Raw genomic sequence first — 25,322 nt, 5'->3', positions numbered from 1 at the left:
CGGCAGACAAGTTGTCATGTTGTGGTTTTATTCAGTAGTAATATACATGGGTTGAATCAGCAGACAGTGAGAAGCACCACTGGGCCTCCCGGTGAAAGGACTCCTACTTTTCACATCAGAACCCACTTGTTGCGGGTCGTTAAAACATCACTGAATAATCTATTCGAACTGAACAAAAACATCAACGCAAAGCAGAAAGAAAAAGGCGGCGAGCTCGGAAACAAAAATACAAAATAAAGACATGTTTGTGAAGGGAAGCAGTTGACAGGAAGGTTGGTTCAGTGTTCAGAAGCAGCTCTATGCACGAAGTATACTTTGTGACCGATTCAGCCTCGCGTTGAACGATTGGGATTAAACAATGAAATAGTGTTTTTAATTCTATACAGCCTACACGCTTAAAGGTTACGAGAGGAGACACCAGTTGAAATAGCAAAAGTGTTGTACCTTGCAGGGATTGCTATTTTGTACACATGGAGCATTTATATAGTGTGTGAAGACATTTAAATCAAAGACGACGTGAAAAAAAATAAATAAAAGGGGTTGGGGTCGAACACTCAATAATATTAATGGTTTAACCATTTGAATACTAACACATTTGACCGTAGTAATGGTTTCTGGTACGAATGTGACCGACACTGTATTAAATATTCAATAATATGCATCTGTTAATATATTTATTACATCTTCTTTTCTAATCACATAACTTTGTTACAGATCCTCCCGGCGTTGAGTTGCTTAGGAGCAGGATATCAGAGAGAGAGAGAGAAGGGGGGGAGGAAAGGGAGGGCACATCAGTTACTATGGGAATGTGCAAGGGGCGGAGCTTAGCAGGAGACCTCCATGGTCTGGGGTCTGGCCTGGTTGTCCAAGGCCCCGGGGACGCCGCCCTCCAGCAAGCTGTTGAGGTTGTTGCGGCTGCGGCTGCTGTCCATGGAGGTGATGCTGGAAGAGGAGGCGGTGCGGGAGCGAGCCAGACGAGTCATTCCTACTGTAGGCACTAAAAAAAGGGGGGGGGAGACACGCGTTAATGTTTCGGACTCGGGAGTGCAGCGCGCAAACATGCACATCAACAACAGAGGTGGGTCCCATGCAAAACGATTCTCAAAAACTGAGGCCGATAAAAAAAGAAAAAAAAAGAAAAATTGCACGTGTGTGAACTGTTAAAAAATAAATGAATAAATAACACAACAGCAGCAGAACACGACAATCCAACAGAAGAGGCCGAGGAAGCCGGCATGTCATGCAACAAAATAGGACACTGAGGACAGAATCCATGCTAAACGGGACAAACTCAACTCCTACTGGGGGACGAATGTATGCAGAAAGATCCTGCTGTGTTTTAATAGCCTGACTGTATCCATCACACGGACCTGCTGTTGAATATCAAACTGAAACCGGTGCGCTCTGGAAAATTTCTGCATACATTGACATTGATCCACTGTGGAGTAAGAAGGCCAGTGGATTCACAGGCTGCGGCTCAAAAAAAACAAAACAGATACCTGAATCGTTGCTCAGGTGACTGAGGAGAACGTAGGGAACTGTAAGCAATGATTAGAGAAGGAAGAAAGAGAAATGTTGACATATTCCACCGCGGTGTATTTCGGATCCAAACTCAAATAATCTGCCACGGTTTGTAGTCATTGAGGACACACAGGAAAGCTCTACGAAATCATAGCACGTATGCCAACTAAAATCTGCATGTCGCACACACTGGCCGCTTCTCCTTTGCGTTTCACCCTGTGACAATGTGTTAATGAGGGAAAAAGCAGCTTGCAGAAACATGCGGAGGTGTGGAGATTTATTTTCCACACTTTCCCCTGCGTGAAAGCACTTTTTAATCACTTTTAATCCTGCAGTGGCATTTGCTCAACAGGAGGACTCGGTGGCCTTTGAAGCAACACTGAGGCCCCGAAGTACTGGCTGCACCCAGGGGGGGGGTCTCCCACGGTGATGGGTTTGGGAACGGGAGAGTGCAAAAGAGAATTAGCTATACAGAAATACAGAACCCCCCCCCCCCCCCCCCTCTCCCAAACACACACACACCCAGATAGACAGATGGACAGGCTTCATCTGTATGGCCAGAGCAAGCAGACCTACAGATCCATCCGAAGAGGCTCTGAAAGTCAGTGCGGTCTGACAGAAATGCGTCTCTCAGGAAAAGCATCGCAGTTTTGGGTAGAAAAGAAAAATCACACGAGGCAAAAACAACAAAGGGTATTTCTTTTTTTTTACGCCCACTTCAAACCGAACAGGAAGCGAACTGCTGTTCAGCACATCTTGAGGGCCACTGTCATTTCAAGGCACTCAAACCTCACCTACTGAGGCTTGTGGGGACCGCACACTGCAAAGAGAGGAAATGGCGTTAGCGTCCTCTGAGCCGCTCGCGCCGTCTCTCTCTCTCCCTCCCTCCCTCTCCGTGACCTGGCTGACAAAGAGCTGCGTCTTTTCACGCACCGCTGGCCACAGTCCAAACCCCGTTAGCAGGGGCGTGAAGCAACAGCTCCTTGTTTGCTGCGCTGAAAACAATCCTCACTGAAGGTGCCGTTGTCATTGCACTCACGTCAACAGGAAATTCAGTGAAAAACACAAGACCAACCTCCAACCACAAACGCGTCACGCCAAAAAGCTTTTTGCCTGTAAACAATTTTTGGACATACAACCCAGAGGCGGCTAGTTTGAACTGGAATCATTTGTTTGTGTGGATGGTTTTTTTTTCTGACAAGCCACAAGTAGCAAAACACATGTTTACGTACTGTAGCCCATTCCCTGAAGAAAGTACTTGAAGGCCTCGGCAAGTTTCCCTGGCTGTGAAAAACATAAAAAGGGTTCAAAGTTAGAAGAGAACTCGGACAAGAAAGAAAATTGATGAATGACCAAACGTAAAGATGACAAAAACAAACCTGCACGACTTGCGGCAATCCTCCACAATCAGCCATCTGAAGAAAATGATCATTAGTAACATTGTTGATGAATAAAACGTTTAATTCATATTGACTGAACAAGTGAGGAAAGGTTCACCTTCAGCAGTGTGGTCTTGGTGGGATTTAACCTGGAATTGCACTCCACCTGAAACAACAACAACAACAGTGACCACTGCGGTAAAAAATAAAATAAGACAAATAACTGCAGATGCTTCCCCCAAAACTCCTAAGCTGCTGAGATGACGGATTGCAACTCACCACAGCCTCCACAGCAGGGGACGTGTCCCCAACCACTAACAACGCAGGGCAGCTGCATGGGGGAAAGAGAAGAGGCTTGAATATTCCCCAAAAACACGTCCTCAAGAGACAAATGTTCACCGGTGTCTTCTTGCTCTACGTTCTACGTTAGAACCTACGTTAATGTGTTGACTGTGGCCTCGTTCAGACCTACGATTGGCCTCTCGATCTCCAGGTCGCGGCGGCTGGGGCATGGAGACATTTGGGATTTAGTTAGCGGAGCAGGAACAATGTGACGGGGCTCAAACGTGAGGTGACTTGGCAGGAATGTGGATTTTCTGTGCACCTCGGGATTTATCATCACACCCTTTTTCCCCTATAGGGTTTGATACGCCGCCTCCGTCTATACTCGGATCTGGATTCCTACACATTCTGATACTGCAAGACTAATGGACATGCCTCCACGGTGACCAACTGAGGGGAAATGCGGCTTTTCATGCAGTGCAATTTGGTCGTCTTACTATTGGTAGGAGCCACAGAAGAGGGCCAGGTTGTCCTGGTTGATGTCTTGGGCGATGTGGAGGCGGTAGGTCTGGATCAGCTCCTGGTTATCGGTCAACTCATCCTGGTGAGGGAAACAGAATAAGAGGTAGACCCAACAAGGTATGCTCGGCTTCTGCAGTGTAGTTATTAACAAAGAGTTTGTCATCTCCGTACCACAGTGCACGGAGGAGACAGAAATAGAGTAATTATTCAATGCTTGTTATTAGGTAAATGTTACCGGGGGGAAATCAAGAAAAGCTCCCAGAGCTTCGGTTTGTGTCCCACATTGTCAATAGAAAAAAAGGTCACTATCACTGATTAGCAGGAACAGAAAATAGCACATGGGGAGGAATGAAGCGCAGGAGAAACTCACCGTGCTGAAGTGGTGAGCCATGATGATATCTACCAAATTACTGGTCCATCCAGACAGCTGCACACGAGAGGAAGACAGATCCGGTTAAGACGAGGACTAGAACGGACATATTTCTGTTTATGCAGCGTCCTCACGGTTGTGGCTTTATAACCATGCCTGTGTTTACTTGTGGTGTACACGGTGACTGTTTAAATCACTGTGATTTACACTGCCACGTTTAAGTTTTTTAGAGGTCATGGAGGACGTCCCGGTGACCTTATGGTTGTTGTAAAATAGTTTACACTCGAGTTGTATGAGCCAAATAATAAGAGAACAGATGGAGAGTGGGTATTTTAAACTCTATGCGTCAAAGGTCATAGCGTGGTTCCATTACTCAGAACGTTCCACCTTGTACAGTACACAGAACGTAAAGTTCACAGTATTCAAGTACAGTGGGACGCGACAGTACTGCGCCCTGCACTTTTACCCCAATGATCCAAATGAATAAACACCCGCAGTGCCGCAGTACGTGAATGAAGCTTGGCTTGATTAACTTTGGAGGGAGAGACGTTTAAGAGACCTTTGACCTCGTAGGGTCACTTAGTGGTAATTATGTAATTCACATTTTGTTAAGCACTTTGACTTGTCTGAAAAGTGCTACAGAATACATACTACATAATATTGTCCTCACTTGCTCCCTTTATCCACAAATCTCAGGTGTAGCATCGTCATGTTTTTTTAAAAACAGTATTCTATAATCAAAACATTATAAAGAAACAGATGTTTATTGAAATATTTTTGGCCTGAACAACTTATTGTTGGCCATCGTGACTCCCTCACTTAATTACTTAGTTTTTCCTGTGCCGGGTTTCGGGACAGAGGACGTCGTATATAATGTCATATACAAAATAAAATGGTTGTATAATTATTCAAGCAATGGCTTCACGTATGCTGCAGAGTGTGCAGAGGACTTTCTAGGTTTGTGCTGCAGCGGTTACAATGACCTTCGAAGCTGCCCAGTCGATCCAGCCTTCAGCACACGGGTCGACGTTGATCAGAACCAGCCCCTCCACCAGGGTCGGGTTGTTCAGCTGTAGGAGAAGAACACGGTCAGTTCCAGCTTCATATGGGCAGTTGTTGGACATTTTTAACCTGTGCAAACCTGCTGTATTGTTCAGTCGGGTCTGGGGTACTAAAGGAATTATGCTCGTCAATAGCTACGTCTTCCCAATGTCAAAAGGTTTTTTTGCTCAGGAATTTGTGTGTTCCATCAACAATGCAGATTGAGGATGAAACCACTGCGGTGTTTTTTCTGAAGAGGTAAAAAGTTAAGCATGTCACTTGTTTAAATCAACACATAAAACTATGTGGAATCCCAGGCTTTTAAATTAAGGGATGCAATTTTGGAAGAGCCAAGACGGACTGAGGATGTCGGGGGAAATCTAAGGTCCATCTTGTCCAATGTTGCGGGAATACTGCTGATGTGACGCAAATGCGATGCAGCAACAGCTGCTATAAATCCATGAAGGGTAACCCGCTTTTCTACAAGCTGGTTAGAGAAAATGCATCTCAGAATCAATTGTCTTTGTTAGTTTCAAACAGAGCCGACTCTGCATAGAGTGGCTGGGAATAAGAATACAAACTTATACACCTTCCCTGTTTACCCCTGGCCACCACCCTGCCCTTCTATTATTTATAGCTCAGTGCTCTCTGGCTCCTCTCTGTCACGTCTAGCTCTTTCTGCTCCGTTGTGCACACATCGTGCCTATTTTAGCCCCACTGAGTTGAGTGCGGAAACAAGAGTTAAGTAACTGAAAAGGAGAGAATCACCAAGGTGATTCACCATCTGGGGGGATGGCAGATTTAAAAGCGGACTGGAGAAACCTGACGCACTTTGTGGGCTTGGTGGCAGGCTTTCATTCTCAGTACAACAGGCTGCGGGGCTGGAAAACCTCCGATTATTACAGGCGAAGGTTGTGGAATGAAATCACCAAAGCAATGGGGTTAAAAAGTGTACATTTGTTCCAGATGGACTCACTGCGAAGAGGCTGAGGATGTACGCTCCCGCTCCCACGCCGATTCCGATCACACTGTTCACCCTGCAGAGAAACCTCTGGTTACCGTGGGACTGGAGGTGAATAGTTAAATCGTGCATGTGAGCACTGATCAGCTGCCACTCACTTGAGTTGAGTCATCACAGAAGGCAGCATTTCCGCCATCTCTTCCATGGTCGGGTAGCGGTAACTGGAAAAAGATGAAACACGCGAGTCCATCGGTGTACTTAATCATGAACTGATTAACTCAGTTCAAAGCTCAAAGACAAAGACTGTGCTTCCATTGGGAAATGAACTAGCAGCTCATTTGTCATTACAACTAAATAAATGGATCACGGCATCAGCACAGATCAATCAGCATGTAAAAACCAGCCCGACACTCACCCGCTGGGGAAGGGAGGTGCACCCTCCTGCTGGCCGGGCGCGTCCACGTGGACCACCGCAAAGTGCTGCGTGATCTCCTGCATGTCCTCATAGTTGAACAGGGTGTTGAAGCACGACTTGTCTGGAAAAGGTGCAAACATTTGCAGGAGTTTATACTCTGGACGACCCGTGTGTGTGTGTGTGTGTGTGACTACAGCATAGCAAACAAAGTCCCGGTTCACCACATTCGGGGACGCGGCGGATCGATATTATATCTTCTATTTTTGTCTGACTCACGGTTGAGGCCGATGTCGTGGTAGGTGAGGATGACGGGTCGGTTGCCCTTTGGAACGCCTCTCATTGTCACGTGGAGAACGCCATGGGGAGTCTCAATATCATGCTCCTGCAGCCACCGAGAAGAGGAGGAAGAAGACAAGTGTTAAGAGACAAAAATACATGGTGTGTTTTAACGGAAAGACAATCTGATCACTTTTAAAAGGATAGTTGTGGCGTTAATGCATGAAACAAAAGCAGCAGTTGGTTTTTGTGGCTCAAGATTAATATAAATTTGCCCCAGAAACAACAAAAAAATGATTAAAAACATGTGAACGATCTATTTGGCTGACATATTAACCCGACGAATGCAGCGTATTTGTTTTTAACTAGTCAACCTTTCAAAGCAGCACAAACCGGTGACTACATTCTTGAGCATGCTCAGTAGTGTCTGACCTACACAGATTCACATTATTACGAGATACTAAGTGTTTTAAACTATTCATGAGACAGCAATGGTGTTGTTTGGCCCTGAGAGATCAGTACATTGGTCTGTGGCAACACAGATACCGGTATAAGTAGCATGAATTCATGAAAAAAGGAATATTAATTATATTTTGTGTGGGCTTTTTCTACTCTAGATTCAGATTATCTCAGCCGAGCACAAAGCAGTTTGCCAATGAAAGAAATAGCATTAAAAAATAAAGAAACAATTCAATATTTGAAATGCCTGAACAAAGCTTGGACGCGACCATCCGACACAGGGGACATCCGATGACCACAACATGACATTTAGGGTTTCTACATCCGAATGAGGATGCAACCATAACCCACACATTGCGTGCACCACCGGAGCAACAAAGCACAGAATGTGAGAATCTTTTCAATCCGAGGGTCGGAGACGCACGGCGCTCTCTTGGGCATGACTCTGCAAAAATGACAATCTTCGTAGGAAGAGCCACTAAAATTCAAAGCAGTCATCCCAGCTTCATTCCCTCCGTCGCTTTCTTTTGAGTATGATTCTTTGTGAAGCGCAAGGACGGCCCGCGTCAGTATTTCACAGTGCTTGCACTAAAGAATGGCTTTAGGCTCAAGTCAAATCGTACTTCGATTTGACTTGAAGACAATGAACCGTGAGGAGGATAAATCGAGGGAACGATGACACTGCAGAAATGATCAGAGGCTCCTGATGGTGTTTGAGGGTTAAAGAGTAAAGCGTGAAGGACGGTACAGAATTAAGGGGGGAAATCAAATGGACAGGAAGTAAAGCCAATTCAAGGACTCGTAGCATCACACACACACACACACACACACACACACACACACACACACACACACACACACACACACACACACACACACACACACACACAGGCCAAGGTCAACCTGACTTGGTGCTACACACACGGGTGTGCGTGGCGTAGCAGTGTGCGTGCCGCCGGGCAGCAGCGCCTGGGAGGGGCCCGAGCGCCTGACTGGGCTCAAGGCCCAGAGGTCATCAATAATAAAAGAGAGCCAGCCTGGAGCGGACGAGAGACGGGGGGGTGAGGCCGAGAGACACGGAGGGAGCGGGACTCTGACTGGTGTGATGTGTGTCACAACCTCGTCAGAGGAGACAAAGGTGCCTTCAAGGACACGTCGGTCACGGAGGAAGGAATGAAATAACTCCGCTATTCAGCAACAAGTCGATGTTTTCATTTGTGTGGGTGCACAGAAACTAGAAACACAGAGCAACGGTCACTCCGCTGTGGTCTAGAGACGCCGTGACATCACCCCCCCCCCAACCTGAAATGGAATAAACCCAGAAGAACCTGAAATGGTTCTGCAACCTCGGCCTAGTGCGAGGGTGTTTATTGATGGGGGGGGCAACAACCTGTTCTAGACTTAACGGAATCTCGTCATGGTTTGTTGCCGATCTTATTTATTATTATTATTATTATTATTAGACAAGGACAGAGTCAAGGACACTCAACGAGAGTCTAGAAAGAGAAACATTTGTGCGAATGGCTGCCTTTTGTTGTCTGTGTGTACGTGCAGCAATGACGGCGGGGGTCTAATTCAAGTACGAATATATAGTGTGGAGTGGGAGGGGGGGGAGTCCTGTATGACTAACAGAGGTATGTGCCTCATAACGGGGGCTTTTCATTGCCCCAGCCAGGTCCTGGCACAAACAAGGGTGGAGAATCGTGGGAGAGAAGCGCCGTGGAAAAGGGAGAGGACTTTCCGTCTCTCGGTGTGCAGCTCTCTGCATAGTTTAAAAGCCGTATTGATCAGGGAGTGCTGCCTCTTCCACAGACACGTAAGTCACGTATGTATGCACACACGGCAGCAGCAGCAGCAGCAGCTCGAGAAAAACATACGTGGGGTGTGGCGGCCGGCCCGGACAAATAGAGTTGAAGAAAAAAAAACAAGAGGGGAGAAGCACTGCAATGGCAGCAGCCACCTTTTCCTCTTGAATACGTTCACGGTGGAGAGTAGTTGGACACACAAAGCGTGTGTGCGCTTGCAGATGAGAGCGGAATACTGAGTAGGGGCTCCGCTGAGGTCGACCGGGGGCAACAGTAAGCAGTGAGCAGTCGGGTGGGTTTGGGGCGAGGGAGGAAAAAGAAGGAGTAGTATGTCACGCTGTTCCTCTTCCCGCAATCTTGCCGCCGCCCCCCCGCTCCCCCCCCTCCTCTTATCCACGCCCTGTCAGGAATGACATCAATCACCCGAGAGAGCAGCGTTACAGGGCAAGAGACACCCAGCAAATTCATTTACACTCACACACACACACACACACACACACCCCCTTTGACACAAACACAGCCCATACCACCTGCACCGCATACAGTGTGTGTGTGTGTCATCAGAGCGGTGGGTTGGTACAACTACAAACTCAAAGTCTCTGCAGGGGGAGGGAAGGAGAAGCTACAGTGGCTCCGGTGTGTTGTCGCTATGATGTTTAGGGGGAGGGCTGGGAGGCGGGTGGGGGGGGGAGACATGTGTGACCGTCTGGCCTGTTCTCAGTTAGAAACAGAAACAACGCTGGCGAAATGCACCACCCGCAGTCATTGGCGGGGGCAAACGCATTCCTGCAGCCGTGGATGAACACATAAAGTACACACGTGAGATGTTCAGAGACACACACACACAAATCCCAACGACACCGCTGACCTGACAGCGAAGCACGCACACGCACCGACGCGTCGTTTGGAGACAACGGAGCGCCACGCGCATGCATCTTTAAATCACCACATTAAAATTTGCGGCTGCACCCTCAGCACGTTTAGGCTGAGCAGACTGCACACATGGTCACTGTGTGACACACACACACACACACACACACACTGAACAAATGTTCACCCCACACGAGCAGCTGCCCAGAAAGAAAAAGCCCCAAAGTCCCTTCTGCTGACAGGCAAAGCCTGAAAAGAACCCCGCCAGCAGCGTTTTCCCGTCCTCCAGCCAGCTGCCGTCAGCTCCTTTGGGGGGAAAAACAGCCCCGAACCCGAAGCAGAAGCCCCCGCCGCAAGGACCAAGACGCATTAGTCACTCACCACTCCATTCCCAGAGCATGCAATCTGGTCCAGGTCCAGAATAGCTGACATGTTTTTCCCACGCAGGAGAGGAGTGTGTTGTGCTATGTGCAAAGTGTGTGACGGGCGGCGTTGAAGATCTCCTGAAGCAGCAGCAGGAGGAGGAGAGGAGGAGGAGGAAGCAGCGCTGGTAGGAAGGGAGGGAGGAAGGGCGAGGAGGCTAGAGCAGCAGCTACAAGGAAGAGAGGGAGGAGAAAGACACAGCGGAGCGAGGAGGAGATGGGTAAATAATCTGAATGAGAGAGAGAGAGAGAGAGAGAGAGGGGGGTGGTGGTGGTGTTGGGGGAGGAGGGGGGAGTTGGATCGGATGCAGAGAGAGCGAATGAGAGAGGGACACGGGAGGTGGGGAACGACAGCAGGGAGAAACGGCGGAGGGGGGGAGGAGGAGAGTGAGACTGCAGTTTGTGCTTTGGTAGTCGCAGCGCGTGCGTACGTACATCCAGCGACCGGTGCGTCCAATTGGATTGTGGGAGGGGGGAGGGAGGGTCAGGTGGGTGGAGGGAGAGGGGTGGTGCTTAGAGGAGAGAAAGGGAGATGGAGGGGAGGCGGGGGGCGCTCGCGATGCTGAGGCAGTCCTGGAGAGCGGCCGGGCGGCTGACGTCACACGGCGATACTGGTAAAGTGAGGAGGAGGATGAGGAGGAGGAAGAAGAGGAGGAGGAGGAGGAGGCCGGTTTGACGGCTCCGCATCAGCAAAATGGCTGCTGATCACGGAGATTTACAACAAATCGCCTCTAGATTCAATTTGGCGTCACCTTGCTGAGGGAGGAGGCAGAGCGACCTCCGCGTCACCGTTAGAAAACACCTGACCCAAGAACGTGCATAACCACACGCTGAAAATGACTCGAAAGGGGAGCTTCTCAGCAGGAAAGGCGTTAAAATGCAGCAGTCTGACAAAGACCAAAAATAGCTTTGCAGCAAATGTTGTCTCCGTGTGTTGACTTCCAAAAGATGACTCCAGTCATCAGCTCACCACAGAACAAACCCTACAATGAACTACTATTTTCATCCCCACTGACAACCATGAGCGGATCCACTTCTTCCCAAAGCTGCCTCAGAATCATTTGATCCTCATAGTTTATTGATCTCTCCTTATTTTCAGCCTCCTCTGCTCCGCGTGGCCAACGGCACACGTGCAAACAGCACTGAGTGGGCGGGACCACGACCGCAGGGGTCTCCCCATTGGTCGGCCTTTGTCGCAGCACGTCTGGTTGTACGCTGACCTTTCTCCTCCAAATGTTTCCTGACATAAAACACACAGAGAGAGTGACACTGACGAGGCACGTCGTCCATGTACATTGTGAGAAAATTACACACTTGACCACAAGAAAGCAGCATTCGTACATTTGCGTTCCACGGTGCAAAGTTAGCCAGAAAACGTTACACTTTATTTACTCCCATTTTCAGATATGAAAGGCTGATTGTAGCGAGAACGTGATTAACCGCACGAGACGTTGTGTCAGACTATGAGCTGAAATGCATTTTCTCACATCGACACGTTTCCCGTCAGGGCAGGTTTTGTGTCTCGGCAGCGCACTGCAGTGTGAGGAGGGCCGCACAGCCGTGATCCATGCGGGGCTTCACATTTACACAGCCGGAATTATGAGGTCTGACATCGCGCCTGCACGGTGGACGGAGCTGTGGCGCCCTCTGCTGGTCTCAATGAGACAAGAGGTATCATACGGGTTATTATCGCTACAATATACGATCTTCATTAGCTCACAATATGATATTCTGTTCCCCACAGCAAACACCATCAGCCTAAAGAAGTTGCCGGTGTTCATGGGTGGATGAGGCGGACTCGCACCGTCCTCCCCCGTCCGTCGCGCGGCAGCGGGCCAAGCGGGACGTCTTGAGACACGCCGGACTGCAGCACCACACCCTGTGGTTTCTCCTCCCCGACCCCACCTTACCCTCTCCGGGCGCCGCTGCAGTGGCCATGAACCGCCAGTGGACGGCGCTTTGGCACCAGACAAGAGGAGACGCAGCTGGATTTGTCCTCCAGCTGCTGGAATGTCAGACCGTTGCTCGGGGAGACGGTGTAGCGGTAAAAAGGACAGCCTCACACGCACTACGTACTCACCGGACGTCTGCTGCTAAAGCGCTGACCGGCCGGTCCTGTATTATTAGAATGTGCGGCAGTGGTGGCCGGTAAAAATGACTGACCTTATTTCGGCTGATATCAATAAGTAAAACATGGACGTTCAGCAGTTAAATGGAATTGTATCAATATATGTAGCATTTATTAAGTCATCACTTGAAGTGTGGATTATTATTTAAATGCGAATTTGACAAACACACGTTCAAGAATCAGCCGTTTAGGGACAAGTCCTCATGATTTCTTCAAGACTTTGCCCGTGTGAGGTCAAAATGGCTTCCATGGGGGGGAAAAGGTCAAATACACCAGACCCTCAACACCACAGAGTAAAGTCCTGGTCCACTGCGAGTGACACCGCAGAACCGAATCCAGAGAGGAGGAGCGGAAATGTACGCGACACACCGAAATTCATTGAATTGGAACACGGGAGGGAGTGCACCATTTTCTGTGTGCTCATGTTTCAGTGACAAAGCAGACCGGACTGGAGCATGTGGCGCTGCTAACGCGCTTCCCTCTCCTCCTCTGCATGCAGCAGCTATATTTAGCTCTGATGGGATGCTGGAAGCGGCCATGACTGCAGAGAGGGAGAGAGGGGTGGAAGCCTTAACCCTTCGCAGCCCCGACGCTGGTGGAACACAGCAGAGTGCTGTTGGGGCCGGCAATCCCCATAGAAAAAACAGCAGACATCAAAGAAAGGCATCCGGCGTAGAACCCACTCAAGGCCAGTTGATAATGATTCTTAAAATATCACATTAAAAAAGTCTTACTGTGAAGCAAAGATTCTGTCACACAAACACCCTCTTACTGCGGAGGACTGTACACGTGTTAAAGACGTCCGTAATCGATCCACTTCTAGGCAATACAGAAGAAGGAAAACAAATAGGCCAGAAACGGGAGGATTGTATGTTGGCTTCCATCAGTCCAACATGATCCACATTCCACTGAAACCACACAGTCACTTCAGTCAGGTTCTGTACACGTCTGTGTCAAACAAAGGAGCCATGGAAATAACCAGCAACAACCAGCTCACGGGTGACTAACCCTCTCCACCTTGGGCTTTCTCGCTCACCAGCCGGGACGCAGTGGCGACACAGATGCACCGGAGCATCGGTAACGGGTGTCCGAGCAGGAAGGAACCCGTTTTACCCAATGAGCAGGAAAAGGACGGCGGGTGGGAGACAACGGTGTTCGACAAATGCTTTCACCCCCCAGGTGGAAAGGGTTGACCAGGAGATCATGTGGTGTGTGGTGAAATCCTGTTTTCGCCTTTGAGGATCAGATGTAGGGCAAACAGACAAATGGGGTCAGGTGGGGGGGGGGGTACGGGTGGGGGGCCCATATGCTCCCTCCCACTCACTCAACGGCATAACGACAACCCTCAGAGCAGCACTCACCTGGCAGTCGAAATCTTGGAAGTTGCGTGTATTCTGCAGACAGAGCAAAAGAGGAGAGTTTAAAATCTCGCTGTCACACACACAGTCATTGTGACACTTCATGCATTCAAAGACGATGGTTGGCTGTGCAGTTGTCGCGTGATGGGATTTCACACATAATGCTCCCAGTATCCATGTCGGGACCAATAGAGCACATTGGTCCCACTTTTGACAAGGTCTCTATGAATTATGGTTGAAAATATAATTTGTGACAATTGGAGCCCAACATTTGGTCACTGGCATTCAGACAATAATCCTGTCCAGTCAGTTTGATTTGACCTTATTTGAGACGGGCTGCCCTTTGTGAATCCAGTGATCAGGAGCGACGTACTGATCCATCGCTCCAATCGATTAGTCTGGTTGAGATGCACAGCTGTGCCATTCTCTGACCACGGCGGGTTTGACCTCCTGCTTCTGAGAAACAATTCTCCCCGTACGCATCCTAAATCAGCATCGCTCCCGCGATTCGTTTTAAATATCATAACGACTGCACTCTTTACGCGGAGTACGGCGAAGCATTTTTTTCAGGAGAATATTGTCTCATTTGCCGCTTTGTCTTCACGCAGACGGCAGCAGGCTACGGAGCCGCGACAGTAAAGGTTACATGTCAGTGGCTTTAATGCAGCGATGGCTGCGCATGTTAGAAACTGAATAAAATACTCCCCTGCTGTGTTGCGCAAACAACAAGCTTAAGAACGCCGTAGCAAGACCTTTAGAGGCAGAAGAAAGTCCTTCCAGGGAGTTCGGTGAATATTCCCTCGCTCGCTGAAGCCACAATGCCGGAGCGTCGCTGCCGGCCGGTGCTCGCTCTCCTGCATGTTCTACGTTAAAGCGACTGCAATCACATGCATTGGTAACCTCGTCAGGAGGCCATTACACTTGTCATGTTGCTCATGTCGCTATGGCTACTTTGCCGCCGCAGGCAGCACTCAGTTCCTGCGTGCACCAGGTCACGACTGTGTCATAATGTGCTCTCATCACTTCTACAAAAAGGACCAGAGAGAAAATGGGAATCCTTTTCCATCTCCCATACACCCCCCCCTACACCCCCCGGCCCGTCTCTTTAAAAGCTGGCCACTAGGTGGTGTGAGAGGTCAGCATCAGCGTCCTTCATTAAGATGTATATTCCCCTGCGCCGTCTCATCACACAAGGCGTGCAAGACACGCGGCATGTAGCCGAGATGGGGGGTGGGGATGGCCGCCTGCTCCTCCGCCATCCCCCTCAGACCCGATGTTTCGCCACTCACCCCTCCTGTGAGGCGCCAAACCCCCCCCGACTGTGACAGTAGCCTGAGGAGAGAACAGAAGCGTCTCTCATCAGCTAATCAGCTGTTGACGTGGAGCAGAAGAGGAAGACGAGGAGGCTGGAAGAAGATGGAGGAGCCTTGATCTGCCCTAAAAAACAGAGTTTCCTCCTTTGATGTCTCTGCATTCTTGCTCTCGTGTTCTATGCGCTGCTTTTCTTCCACCCTATTGCCTCGTTCAGTCTACAACCGTTTCTTCTTTTTTTTTCCTTCTGACTGCCGCCCCCCCCCCTCTTTTCTTTCCCCGCCCGACAGTCAAGCAGATATGAATAATTCACTTTGATGATCAGGCCTGCAGTCGAGTCTCCGTGTGCTTTACATTAGCGCATGCGTTTGTACGTACGGAGCGCTCGTTCACTTTAAACCTGCGCCACGTGTCCGTTTGGTTTGGATGTGTCGTTCTTGCGTGTTGGTTCAGGTGCAGGATTCGTGCAGCTTGAAACCGTCCAGACCCCCGACCCCCCGACCCCCCCCCCCCAAGTCACCTTGTTGGTCAGCAGCGGCTTGATCTCCGTCAGCTGTACGTCCTGCAGCTCATCCATCTTTCTGTCACGTCACTGTAGAAACAGAAAACACATATTGAATGCTGATAACAAGCATATGCAGTTAGAAAAGTAAAACATGCACAATGTGGGGATGTTTTTCTAGGGTTTTGAAAGGCTTATGAAAAGCAATGTGAACCTTTGGCTTAGAGGAAAATGAGTCACCAGTTCTCAAAGTCCAGGATGTCATATTCAAAACCAATGGTATAAAACTAAAATGTAAGAAAAGAGGAACTAGGAAATGACTGAAACAATTGGTGAACTAATCCATTCAGTGTGCATTTCACGCCGAAACAACCTACTTGCTGATTTGTGTGGGATTGAAGGAGGCGGCAGCAAGTCAACACTGAAACACTGACAGGGTTTCTCTCAGAAATCTGGTCATTTAGATTCCAAATTGGCACAGTGGGATACGTACATGAGGCTTTTCTTCTTTTTTATCAGTTCCACCGGACAAAGTGACACTTCCAGTCCGCGCAGGTAGTGTGAAAACCTGCTTTGCGCGCACACACACACACACACGCAAAGATGGATCCGTTCTGGCTTACGAAGAAGAAGCGCTCTCACTGGAAGCCAGACGTGTGCCCCTCCCCCACTTCCCCTCAAATGGCACCACTTCGGCCTCTACCGTAGGCTGGAGCTGAGGACAGGGAGCGGTGTTGAATTACCCGCGCTTGCCCAGGAAGGGAGGCTCATGTTGCTCATTCTCTTACCAACTGGAAGAAGAAGCCAAACCGGCCTGCGGCGCATCACAGACGGCCTCCATACCAAAACGATCGCTTTTACCAGAGCAGATGCACGCACACGCACACGCACACGCACACGCACACACACACACACACACACACACACACACACACACACACTCCTTGAGACAGAGAAAGAAGTACGGGCAGATTGAGCAGAGGCGTAGCCAGTCGGGAGGGACGGTTATAATCCCTCCCCGAGTCAGCGCCAACCCCCCTGGAAGCGACCTTGAGATGCCGGTATTGGATAACCTTCAAGGTTGGTTAGTGGTCATTCCCCAGCGAGATAACAGCGGAGAGGTAGCAGCAATGACGACGAAGCCCCAAGCAACTGTAACCTGCGTGTTGCCAAAAAAAAAAAAAAGGTCGGCCCAGACAGCTGGCTGTTGACGCATGAATCGCATGGAAACAACCGGGGAGGCAGATGGGCACAACGGAGCACCGTACTCAAATAACACAAAACAGCCAGGGAGAGAAAATGCTGAAAAAAACATCAACCGGCAGTATGAGGAGAGAAAACACGCCCGGCACAATCCCCGGTGACAAATCCGGCTCAATGGTGGAAGTAAATAATATTTAGACAAGCGAACAAGACGGGGGGGAGAAAAACAAATACTCTGCATGCTTGAGCGGATTGTGCGTATTGGCCGTGGCGTATTTCCTCGGCAGTCACAGAGTGGGATGGAGGCGAAAGCGGCTTTAAATTGTAAACAGCCGAGCCAGGTAATTGAGGTGGGAGACGGGGGTCCGTTGGCCTGACGGGTGGCGTTTCACAGCCCGGCCCCACTGACCCCTCAACACCCTGTTACCTGGGGAACTAAACACCATCTTTTGGGCTTCTCCCTTTGGGGCGGATCGCATTTAGCAACATGCACCATCACCAGCGCCCTTTCCTGCCTACTCCACGCCCGCTCTACCGTTCAGCATGCGCAGCTGTTGCCATAGAGACGAAGCTGGTTGCCGATGTTTATTCTGAGCCGGGCTAGCCCCGAGGGACACGCGCAAGGCAACGAGTCACCTCTGACTGGCATCATGTGAGCCGTGCGGATCGTCTACGCACGGCTCACATGCAAAGCGCTGCGCAAGTGGAACAGAAGATGTGGGAGAAGTAGCCCCACGCGGCCGGAGGCAAATTCCCTTTTAGCGATCTGTGCAGCGAGCTTTGTCCCGTATTCCCACCGAGCCACTGGTGAACGAGGACGGGGGAGGGAGGGGGGGCGATGATGGAGGACAGGTCCCTCCGGCCTCGACCATGCGGAACCGTCTGTTGTGGGGTTCCCCCCCGACATCCGAACGCGCTTTACTCCGCTGTCCCCACCCCCCCCGCCCGCGAAATGAGTAACGCGCCAGTTGGCGAGAGCTCTCGCCCATGATTTCACTCATCTGTTGTCAGGTTCCATTTCCCTGCAGGCGGAGGTTCAACCGCCTCGTCTCAGCGCCGGCTAATGCCACGCAGCGAGGGACGAGGGGGCGAGCAATCGGCCGAGGACGCAAACCGTGTCGGAGGGAAAAAGCCCACAAGGCCGCTTTTCTTCGCAGCTACGGTCAACCTTCACCACTGCTTAGTGTCGGCGCGGCCTCGGGGAGACTGAAGAGTTACACAAATTACTCATAGCAAAGACATGTTGAAATATGTCAACTTAATAAACGGATAACTTAATTAGCGCCGCCCCCTCCTCCGGCTCTAATTGGCGAGCAATGCGCATCTACCCGGCAACCAGTCTCTGTGGTCCCGAGGAGAGAGGACGTGCCGTTAGCTTCATGCTAAGCTGCATGGCGCCAGAGTGCGTCCGAGTGGACGCAGGTGGACGCGCCAAAACGCCGTCCGTAGATGCTTTGCCAACACAAAGGAGTCCTGCAGCTGCCGTGTCAGTTTCCCGCTTCCTCGCTCTTTTTCCCCCCCGTCCAGCCGCCTCACCCTCGGGGCGATCCGAGCGCGCTGCATGATGGATGGCCGAGAAGCTGGCTGTGACGCCGACCTTACTTTTAGCACCTTCAATTAGTTGCTCTCGGTCGCCATGGCGACGGACTACCGATTTAACTCGCGGGCCATTGCCGTTTGCATCATGGCGGCGCTTTGTCTGCGTGACCTCCTTTCGGCTCCATGTTGAACCGAGGTGAATGTCACCACGGTGACCTCATATTCGCGCTCCTTAGGGTCTCTATGGAGCCGCCGCCGCCGCCAGGGCGTATTGCCATGGTGATTTAAAGCGGAAATCCATGTGTCTACACGTCCTCACCCTCTGCAGTGTGGAGAGGTGATCAGCAAACATTAATATTCAACTCCGTCTGCCACTTAACAATATTGTGAAAGTGTGATCAAATGTATCAAATGCTTGATTTCCATGTGGGAAAAGATCTGTGTCACTTCTAGTGTGTTTAAACCTGAAGGCAAACTGAAACGGGACAGGCGGACGGACCAACGTTTGGGTTTCGTGTCAGAACAAACCATCACTGCAGCTTTAGATAAATTGTGATACAACTTCCTAACAGGACCTTTGACCTCGAATTCATAAAAGAATAGACTTTCCCCTAAGAGGTAATGCTACATGGATACCACTTAATGCCCCGTACAGAGAGAACACTGCTGAGAGGTCACAGCATTTCCAGACTGAAGACGTCCTAACAGACCGACGGGACGTATAAGACGGCGCACTCTAGGTCTTAGTCTCCCTTAGAGCAGTTGGGGATACGAAGCCTGCAAAGGACTCACCTTAATTGGCCGCGTTAATCGAAACATCCGCCCCTTGGTTTCGGGGCGCGGCTAATTGACGATTGAATTCCAGCAGGAGGAAGTGGTGGTGTCGTCCGCCCGTCGTCTTTTCCCCGGGAGCCAAATTATTCTAACAAACGCACGTCTGTCCTCCGGTCACTAATGGGACACTTCCCCGGGCTTCACATCACAGCGGGAAATAGGGCCGGCACAAATTCCAACGGCGCTCCCCGCCTGCCATCAGAGGGACGGCCTCCTATGTGTGTTTGTTGTCAGGGCAACAGACGAGTCACTGGCGTGGTGACGCCTCAGACTTTTCCATCCCAGGGGAAAGTCAGCGGAAAGGTCCCACCGCGCCCAACTTTGGCCGAAACCTTTGCTTACGGTTCAGTCTGCCGAGGCAGCAAAGCTAACGGGCCGCGACAAGTCTCACTGCAGGATTTTGGGCTTTTTTGTAAGCGAATTAGAAGAGGAAATCGGTTTAGCAAACAGTCGGGCGAATGACAACCGAGGGGCGGCCTGTGATCGGGAGCTCTTGAACCTTTTGTTGTCCGTCACGGCAAAGCCGACCGCCTCCTTTCCACAAACGCACAAACACAGCTCAACGCGCACACTGCCAGGCACTCGCACGCTGCTCCCAGAGCTCCACGTCTACTTAATTAAATGACAGCTCGCGCTCCAGAGGCTCCATCATCCTCCTCGCGGCTCATACGATTCTCTTGACACAAGCTGACGGGTTTCTTCATTTCTTCCCCCCCTCTTTTCAAAATGTAACAAAAAAACGACTCTCTGATGTCTTCTTCAGTCGGGAATATAAGAATAGTCTTTTAGTATCTACAAGCCAAGTTAGGTAGCTTCAGGACATGATCCCACTCAGGTGTAGGTTCACATAACGCTGGAATACACGAGGATGATCACTAAATAAGAGCAAAAGAAAGGAAGACGAACAACTCACTCTGCATATTTAAGACAATAAATAAGAGGAAACAAATCATCCTCGGGACAGCGGCCTCCGTCTTTGATCCTACAGAGATTAAAAAAAGATCTATTAAATATTAAATACCGCATTACTATAATTAACTTTTTTTGGAGACCATATCTGAAGGCGAGCCACATTTAATACTCTCAGCCGGCCACAACTGAAAGTGATGAAAATCAAGAGGGTGTACTTCGATGGGACATGGAACATCTTCCCAACACAACAGACACACAAGTCCGACAGCATCCGTCCGTGGGAGGAGAACCTCATGCCGGCGTTGTTAGATTTACTCGGTGCACACGCCTTTGTGTCTTCATGCGTGCCCTGTCAAACTTAGCATGCATCAGAAAAGAACTCTACACGTACTACTTGATTGATGACCAGGATGAACATGAATGGTCTTGATCCCTGGTTTCAAGTCTTTAACGCATGTTTTGAAAAAGAGTTTTGTAAGACTTTTCATCTTCGACCCTTTCAGTGTCTTTCAGTTCATGACTCCACGTTCGGTTGCACTTAGCTCACCGTTTCCTTCCACTTCTGGTTGGAAAAAAAAGCCCCAAGAGGTCAATGGCCAAAATGAACTTGAGGCTCCATGACGGCAGGTAATTGGGTGACGTCGTGTTGGCTAAGGCTACTTTTTATTTACTGTGTCCCACGGTAACACATACTGTACATGCACGTAGACACATGTCTAATCCTGCAACGCAACAGAGTGCAAGACCACACCCATTACTCGCCGGGGGCTTTTACAGAATTACCTTATTCCTCGAAGGGCCACTTTATCTGCTAATGGTCTTATGAGATTAAAGCGTTTCATTAGGCTGAATTGATTTATAACCACGTGTCTACTGGCATCATCGGCATGCTTCACCTTTCGCATGAAAACGCACACAGACGCAGAGACGGAGAGACTGTGGCTTCGACGGATTATTTGCCAGGTCTTCCAGTGCGCCAGTACGGACGCAGAGACCAACCGCAATATGTTTTCCCTGGTGAAGTCGTGGTCCAGAGCAGCAAACTGGAAACTCAATTTTTCCATTAAGCCTGTGTCACACAAGGAAGTACGTGTGGTCATGTTATGAATTTTGTGCAGGATGTGTGTGTGTACGTGTGTGTGGGCGGCTTGGACGTGAGTTGCCCCCCCCCGCTCAGCACCGTTAACTAGGACTTTGAACCAAAGCTTATGCTGAATACCATATATATATATATATATATATATATATATATATGGTATCGAGAGCCTCTGGCAATACATAACACCAAACAGGAGGATTAACAGTGTACACACACGCAGTTTATACCTGCTGTGGCTGCTTGGACCCATAAACTGTGTGTAAGAAGTTTATGAAGTCACAGTGACATCACCCGTTTGTTTTATGGCCATTTGGCAGGAGCCATGTTTACTCTTTACAACCAGAAGTGGCGCTAAAAAAGACGGCCTCCCTGCAGCTAACGGAGTACCTGGCCGTAGCTCGCTACGCTAACCGCCGCTCAGCCCGTGGGGACGTCAACCTCCGCCCTGCTTAGTTGTGCTGATGGCAAAGTGTGTTTCCCAGCTGGCTGATGCGAGTGGGCAGTTTCCACAGCGGGGGGGGGGGGGGGGTCCTGCTGAAGGGCCCGAGCAGGATCCGTCATGCTGGTTCAACGTGGAGCGAGACGTCCGTGTAGGCCGGCCACTAGCGAGCGCACACCTCGAGGTGCCTGTTCAACGAGCTGCGGGGAAACTGAAGACACGCTCCCATGAAATATTAACGCGGCGTGCAGACATGAGCCCTGGTAAGGATCTCTTGAAACCGCCAAGCCCCTGAATCGGTACACGCGTGTCTCAGTGTGTGTGTGTGTGTGTGTGTGAGTCAGCGGCGGCGGTGGGCCGGTTTCCTCGCAGGAACACGCCTCTGCTGACAGTTATCCGTGCGCTCGGCTCGGCTGTCTCAATGACGGATCTCCCGCAGAAACACACGGGTGGCTTCCTCGGGTCCCCTTATCCCGCAAACGCTCGCCCTGGAGGTCGCTGGTGTCCTTGGTAACCCCGCCCCCCCCACCACACGCACGCAAACAACGCCATCCTAGACTCCGCTGGGGGCGCCTCTGAAAGCAAATGACCTTTTGTCCAGTCCCTCTTCATCACGGCAACCGGCCGCTTTACCACACCGGCGCAGCCCAACGCATCAAATGGGTTAAAAAGAAAAAAAATGTAAATCGCCAATTGAGACGCACTCACCAGGATCTGTGCAAGGGATATTTGAGCGTTTCATGATTGCCGCTTTTGGGTGACTTGAGTAGAAACAGGGGGGGTTGCCGTTTTGGAGCCTCAAGTTCATTGAGGCTCCATAACCGGGGATGCTGCATCTGCCAATTCTTCAAACCCCCCCCCAAAAGCCCCCCACTAAAAGCATTTAAAGTTTCCTGGGTGAAATGATTTGCGCCTACAATGAGACACTGAAGAAATCAGCATGCTGCTTACACCTTTGAGCGTATTTGTATCAACGGCGGTGATTCGTCTCAGCGGAGAGCAACGCTTGGCTCGCGTCCAGCACGTTGGATCAACAAGCTGACCACCTGCGCCTCTGCCCGTCACCACCTGCCGATTCTACCGGCGCCGCGGCGACAAGGACAACGGAGACGGGCCGCGCCCCTCCCCTCGCTGATCCAGCAGATAAGAAAAAGGGGTCTGAAAAATGTTTGGACCCTGTAACTGCTGCACGCTAGCCCAAACCAGTGACCCCCCCCCCCCCCCAGTCTCAGGCTGATGAGATGGCGATACTGAAACACGAGACGGCTCTGCGGTCCAGCTGGGATGAAGGGAAACGGACCTGAACTTGGACCTGGCATGGGCGAGTCCAGTGACAATGGCGCCTTTAATTACCGCCGCCGTCTCCCCGGGGAGCGTCATTCCCTCACATGCCGACATTAATTCCTGCAAGGAATCCTCTTCCACACAAGAGCGCATCCCGCTTGTTATGTGCGCTGTAAACCCTGTAATGACGTGCGTGTAAGTAGTGATACCAGCTGGAAGGCTCCTCAACAGTGAGATGAAGAAAATACATCATACAGCATTCACTTAGTGAATGAATGCGATGTGGAGGGGCCGCTGCATTAGGCCGACTTAGTTGTCACTGTGAATGCTCAGTGTAGTTTGTTACAAGCTCTCAGTGCACTTGTGGGTGAAGAAAATCTTTAAAACAGTATTGTAGTAAATCCCATAAACCCATTTGAGATGATTTACTAAAACACATTTGCAGGAGACTTCAGACGGTGGCTTAATTAACAACCTCTGACACTCCCTTTAGTTAGGCAGTAGGTCTTCACTCTGCCTAATCATCAACCAGGGGCAGATGGCTTACAACGATATGGCAGCGAACCGCTGACCACCCACCATCCGCAGCTTCTCCAACGAACAAAAAAAGACTCGTTTACGGATCAACACTCGCTCGCAGCGGTCTTTTTGCGACAGTGTTGTCAATGACAACAGAAGCCTGGCGGTTGCTTGTTGTGTAAGCGCCGCTCAAGCCTCACGGATCATGTGACACTATCGTTGGTGGGAGACAGAACACCTGGAATCAACCCCCCCCCCAATTAGACAATTATAGACTATTATATACCAGAAGGAAGGCTGTCCTATAGAAAGGGGGTGTTCTGTGTGTGAGGTACTTAATAAAAGCGTTTTAATGACCTTCTAATTAAAGAAGGTATTTCATAGATGCCAGATAATGATCACCTCTACCGGTCAAAGTTGTTCCTGGTAGAATGTCTCCTTTCAAAGCATATCCCCAGATGACCCCCGATGACCCCGCTCTTACACCTCCCACCTGGGTGACCTTCGCGTGGCCACCAGTGACATTGCCATCCCCCCCACGTGACGTCAGAATGGTGGAACACCTGCAGCGACACCAGCACGCCTGATCCGATTGATAACGATGGAGCGGCCGTGTCTAGACTCAAGCAGGGGGTGGGCATCTGGGGGGGGGGGCAGAACATGACTCCATGAGAGGCGACAAGCCGCACATCGATCACACAGCGACGGGCCTCCGGAGCTTCCAGGCTTCCGGTTCAAACTCCTGACTAAATTTAATCCCAAATATATGTATTCCAATAAACCTGTAAAAAGGAAAACATGATTTATATATTTTGCATGTATAGTAATGAGTTTATGACCTAAAACTGCTAACTTAGCGCTACTTGAGGACACTAGCTAACGTTGTTCCGACGGGGTTTCAGGCTTGAAGTTTGAGCTGCATTCACGGTCTTAAAATCAATCACGCTCGGAGATATTCGACAACAGTCGGTGAATCTCGGTGCAGCGCATCGTGACAGACCTCGTCTCGGTACAAGTTGTATTATATAGCAGGTATACAAAAAGGCAGCGCAGAACGGAGTAACACCGACGCGCTCCGCACCGGCGGGATGAAGAGATACGCGGTGGGAACGATCGTCATGTCGCATGAACTCGATTCAATTGAACTGCAGCTTTTTTTTTTTCTCTCCTCGAAATGAACCGAATTCGCTCGCGCTCCCTCGTGTACCGACGTCGTTTTTCAAACGCGTGTTTTGTTTTTAAACGAAGTACAACCCCGCGGCTCGTTGAGGTTCCGGCAGCAGCGAGTCGGGTGGCGGAGCAGCGCCGTGAACAGGTCGCCATCCAGCGAGCGCAGATAATCTCCTGTGAGCATCGGGCACATCTGCCGGTCGGTAAGCGGGCGGGATAGCACCGCGAAGACGCGGGTTTGGGACTTACCGCGTCGGTAAAACAAATATATATATGAAGCGTCCGCTGTCTTCCGGCGAATTCCTCTGCGAGTGTATTGTAGAATGCGCGTATTTGGCTGTAGAGTTCACGCTGCTCTCGTCCGCCGCTTCCTCTGCCTCGGCTAGTATTTCGATCACTGTGGGCGGAGCTACACGCTGCGACGCAGACGCCGCGGAGCCAATGAGAAGAGGCGTCACACAGACGGGCGCGGGTGACAGGAGGTCTCACTCGGCTCCCAAATGAGACCTCGAAGAACGAGGGGAAGCAAAATGTAGAATACCTGTAATCTGTTCTGAAATGTGTGTAAAAAACAAACAAGTGTCTGTAAACTGTACTAACAACCGTAATGCACGTGTTATGCTGAATATAATAATTTGATTTCAGCAATGGGCAAGAGCTGCTTTTGTCTTGGGTGAAATTGTAATTAGTAGACACTCACT

General features: G+C 50.1%; 1 protein-coding gene and 1 long non-coding RNA gene across 9 annotated transcripts; one reads left to right on the top strand and one right to left on the bottom strand.

Annotated features, from left to right (window-relative positions):
* Positions 1-11: 11 nt before the first annotated feature.
* Positions 12-25,198, bottom strand: ndrg3a (ndrg family member 3a). Of its 8 annotated transcripts, XM_078091631.1 has the most exons (18): positions 24,871-25,055; positions 15,641-15,712; positions 13,813-13,845; positions 6,768-6,873; positions 6,492-6,612; positions 6,235-6,297; positions 6,092-6,152; positions 5,058-5,144; positions 4,075-4,131; positions 3,680-3,783; positions 3,338-3,403; positions 3,180-3,231; positions 3,019-3,066; positions 2,901-2,936; positions 2,754-2,805; positions 2,316-2,341; positions 1,500-1,538; positions 12-997 (listed from the first exon to the last, which is right to left on the bottom strand). In XM_078091631.1, exons 2-16 carry the CDS (start codon positions 15,695-15,697, stop codon positions 2,316-2,318), a joined length of 969 nt encoding a protein of 322 aa, XP_077947757.1. In that variant the 5' UTR covers positions 15,698-15,712; positions 24,871-25,055; the 3' UTR covers positions 12-997; positions 1,500-1,538. The 8 variants fall into 8 exon arrangements, with proteins under 8 accessions (XP_077947757.1, XP_040060506.1, XP_077947755.1 ...); XM_040204572.2 differs by lacking the exon at positions 2,316-2,341; XM_078091629.1 differs by lacking the exons at positions 2,316-2,341; positions 24,871-25,055 and adding an exon at positions 16,116-16,585.
* Positions 11,808-12,573, top strand: LOC120835550 (uncharacterized). The gene is made up of 2 exons (XR_005714598.2): positions 11,808-11,994; positions 12,068-12,573. It is a non-coding gene; the product is annotated as an uncharacterized LOC120835550 (long non-coding RNA).
* Positions 25,199-25,322: the final 124 nt, after the last annotated feature.

The sequence above is a fragment of the Gasterosteus aculeatus genome, chromosome 17 (assembly GCF_964276395.1).
Source record: "Gasterosteus aculeatus chromosome 17, fGasAcu3.hap1.1, whole genome shotgun sequence".
Lineage (NCBI taxonomy): Eukaryota > Metazoa > Chordata > Actinopteri > Perciformes > Gasterosteidae > Gasterosteus > Gasterosteus aculeatus.
The sequence above is the reverse complement of the archived record's forward strand: the minus strand, read 5'-3'. Positions and strand labels throughout refer to the sequence as shown.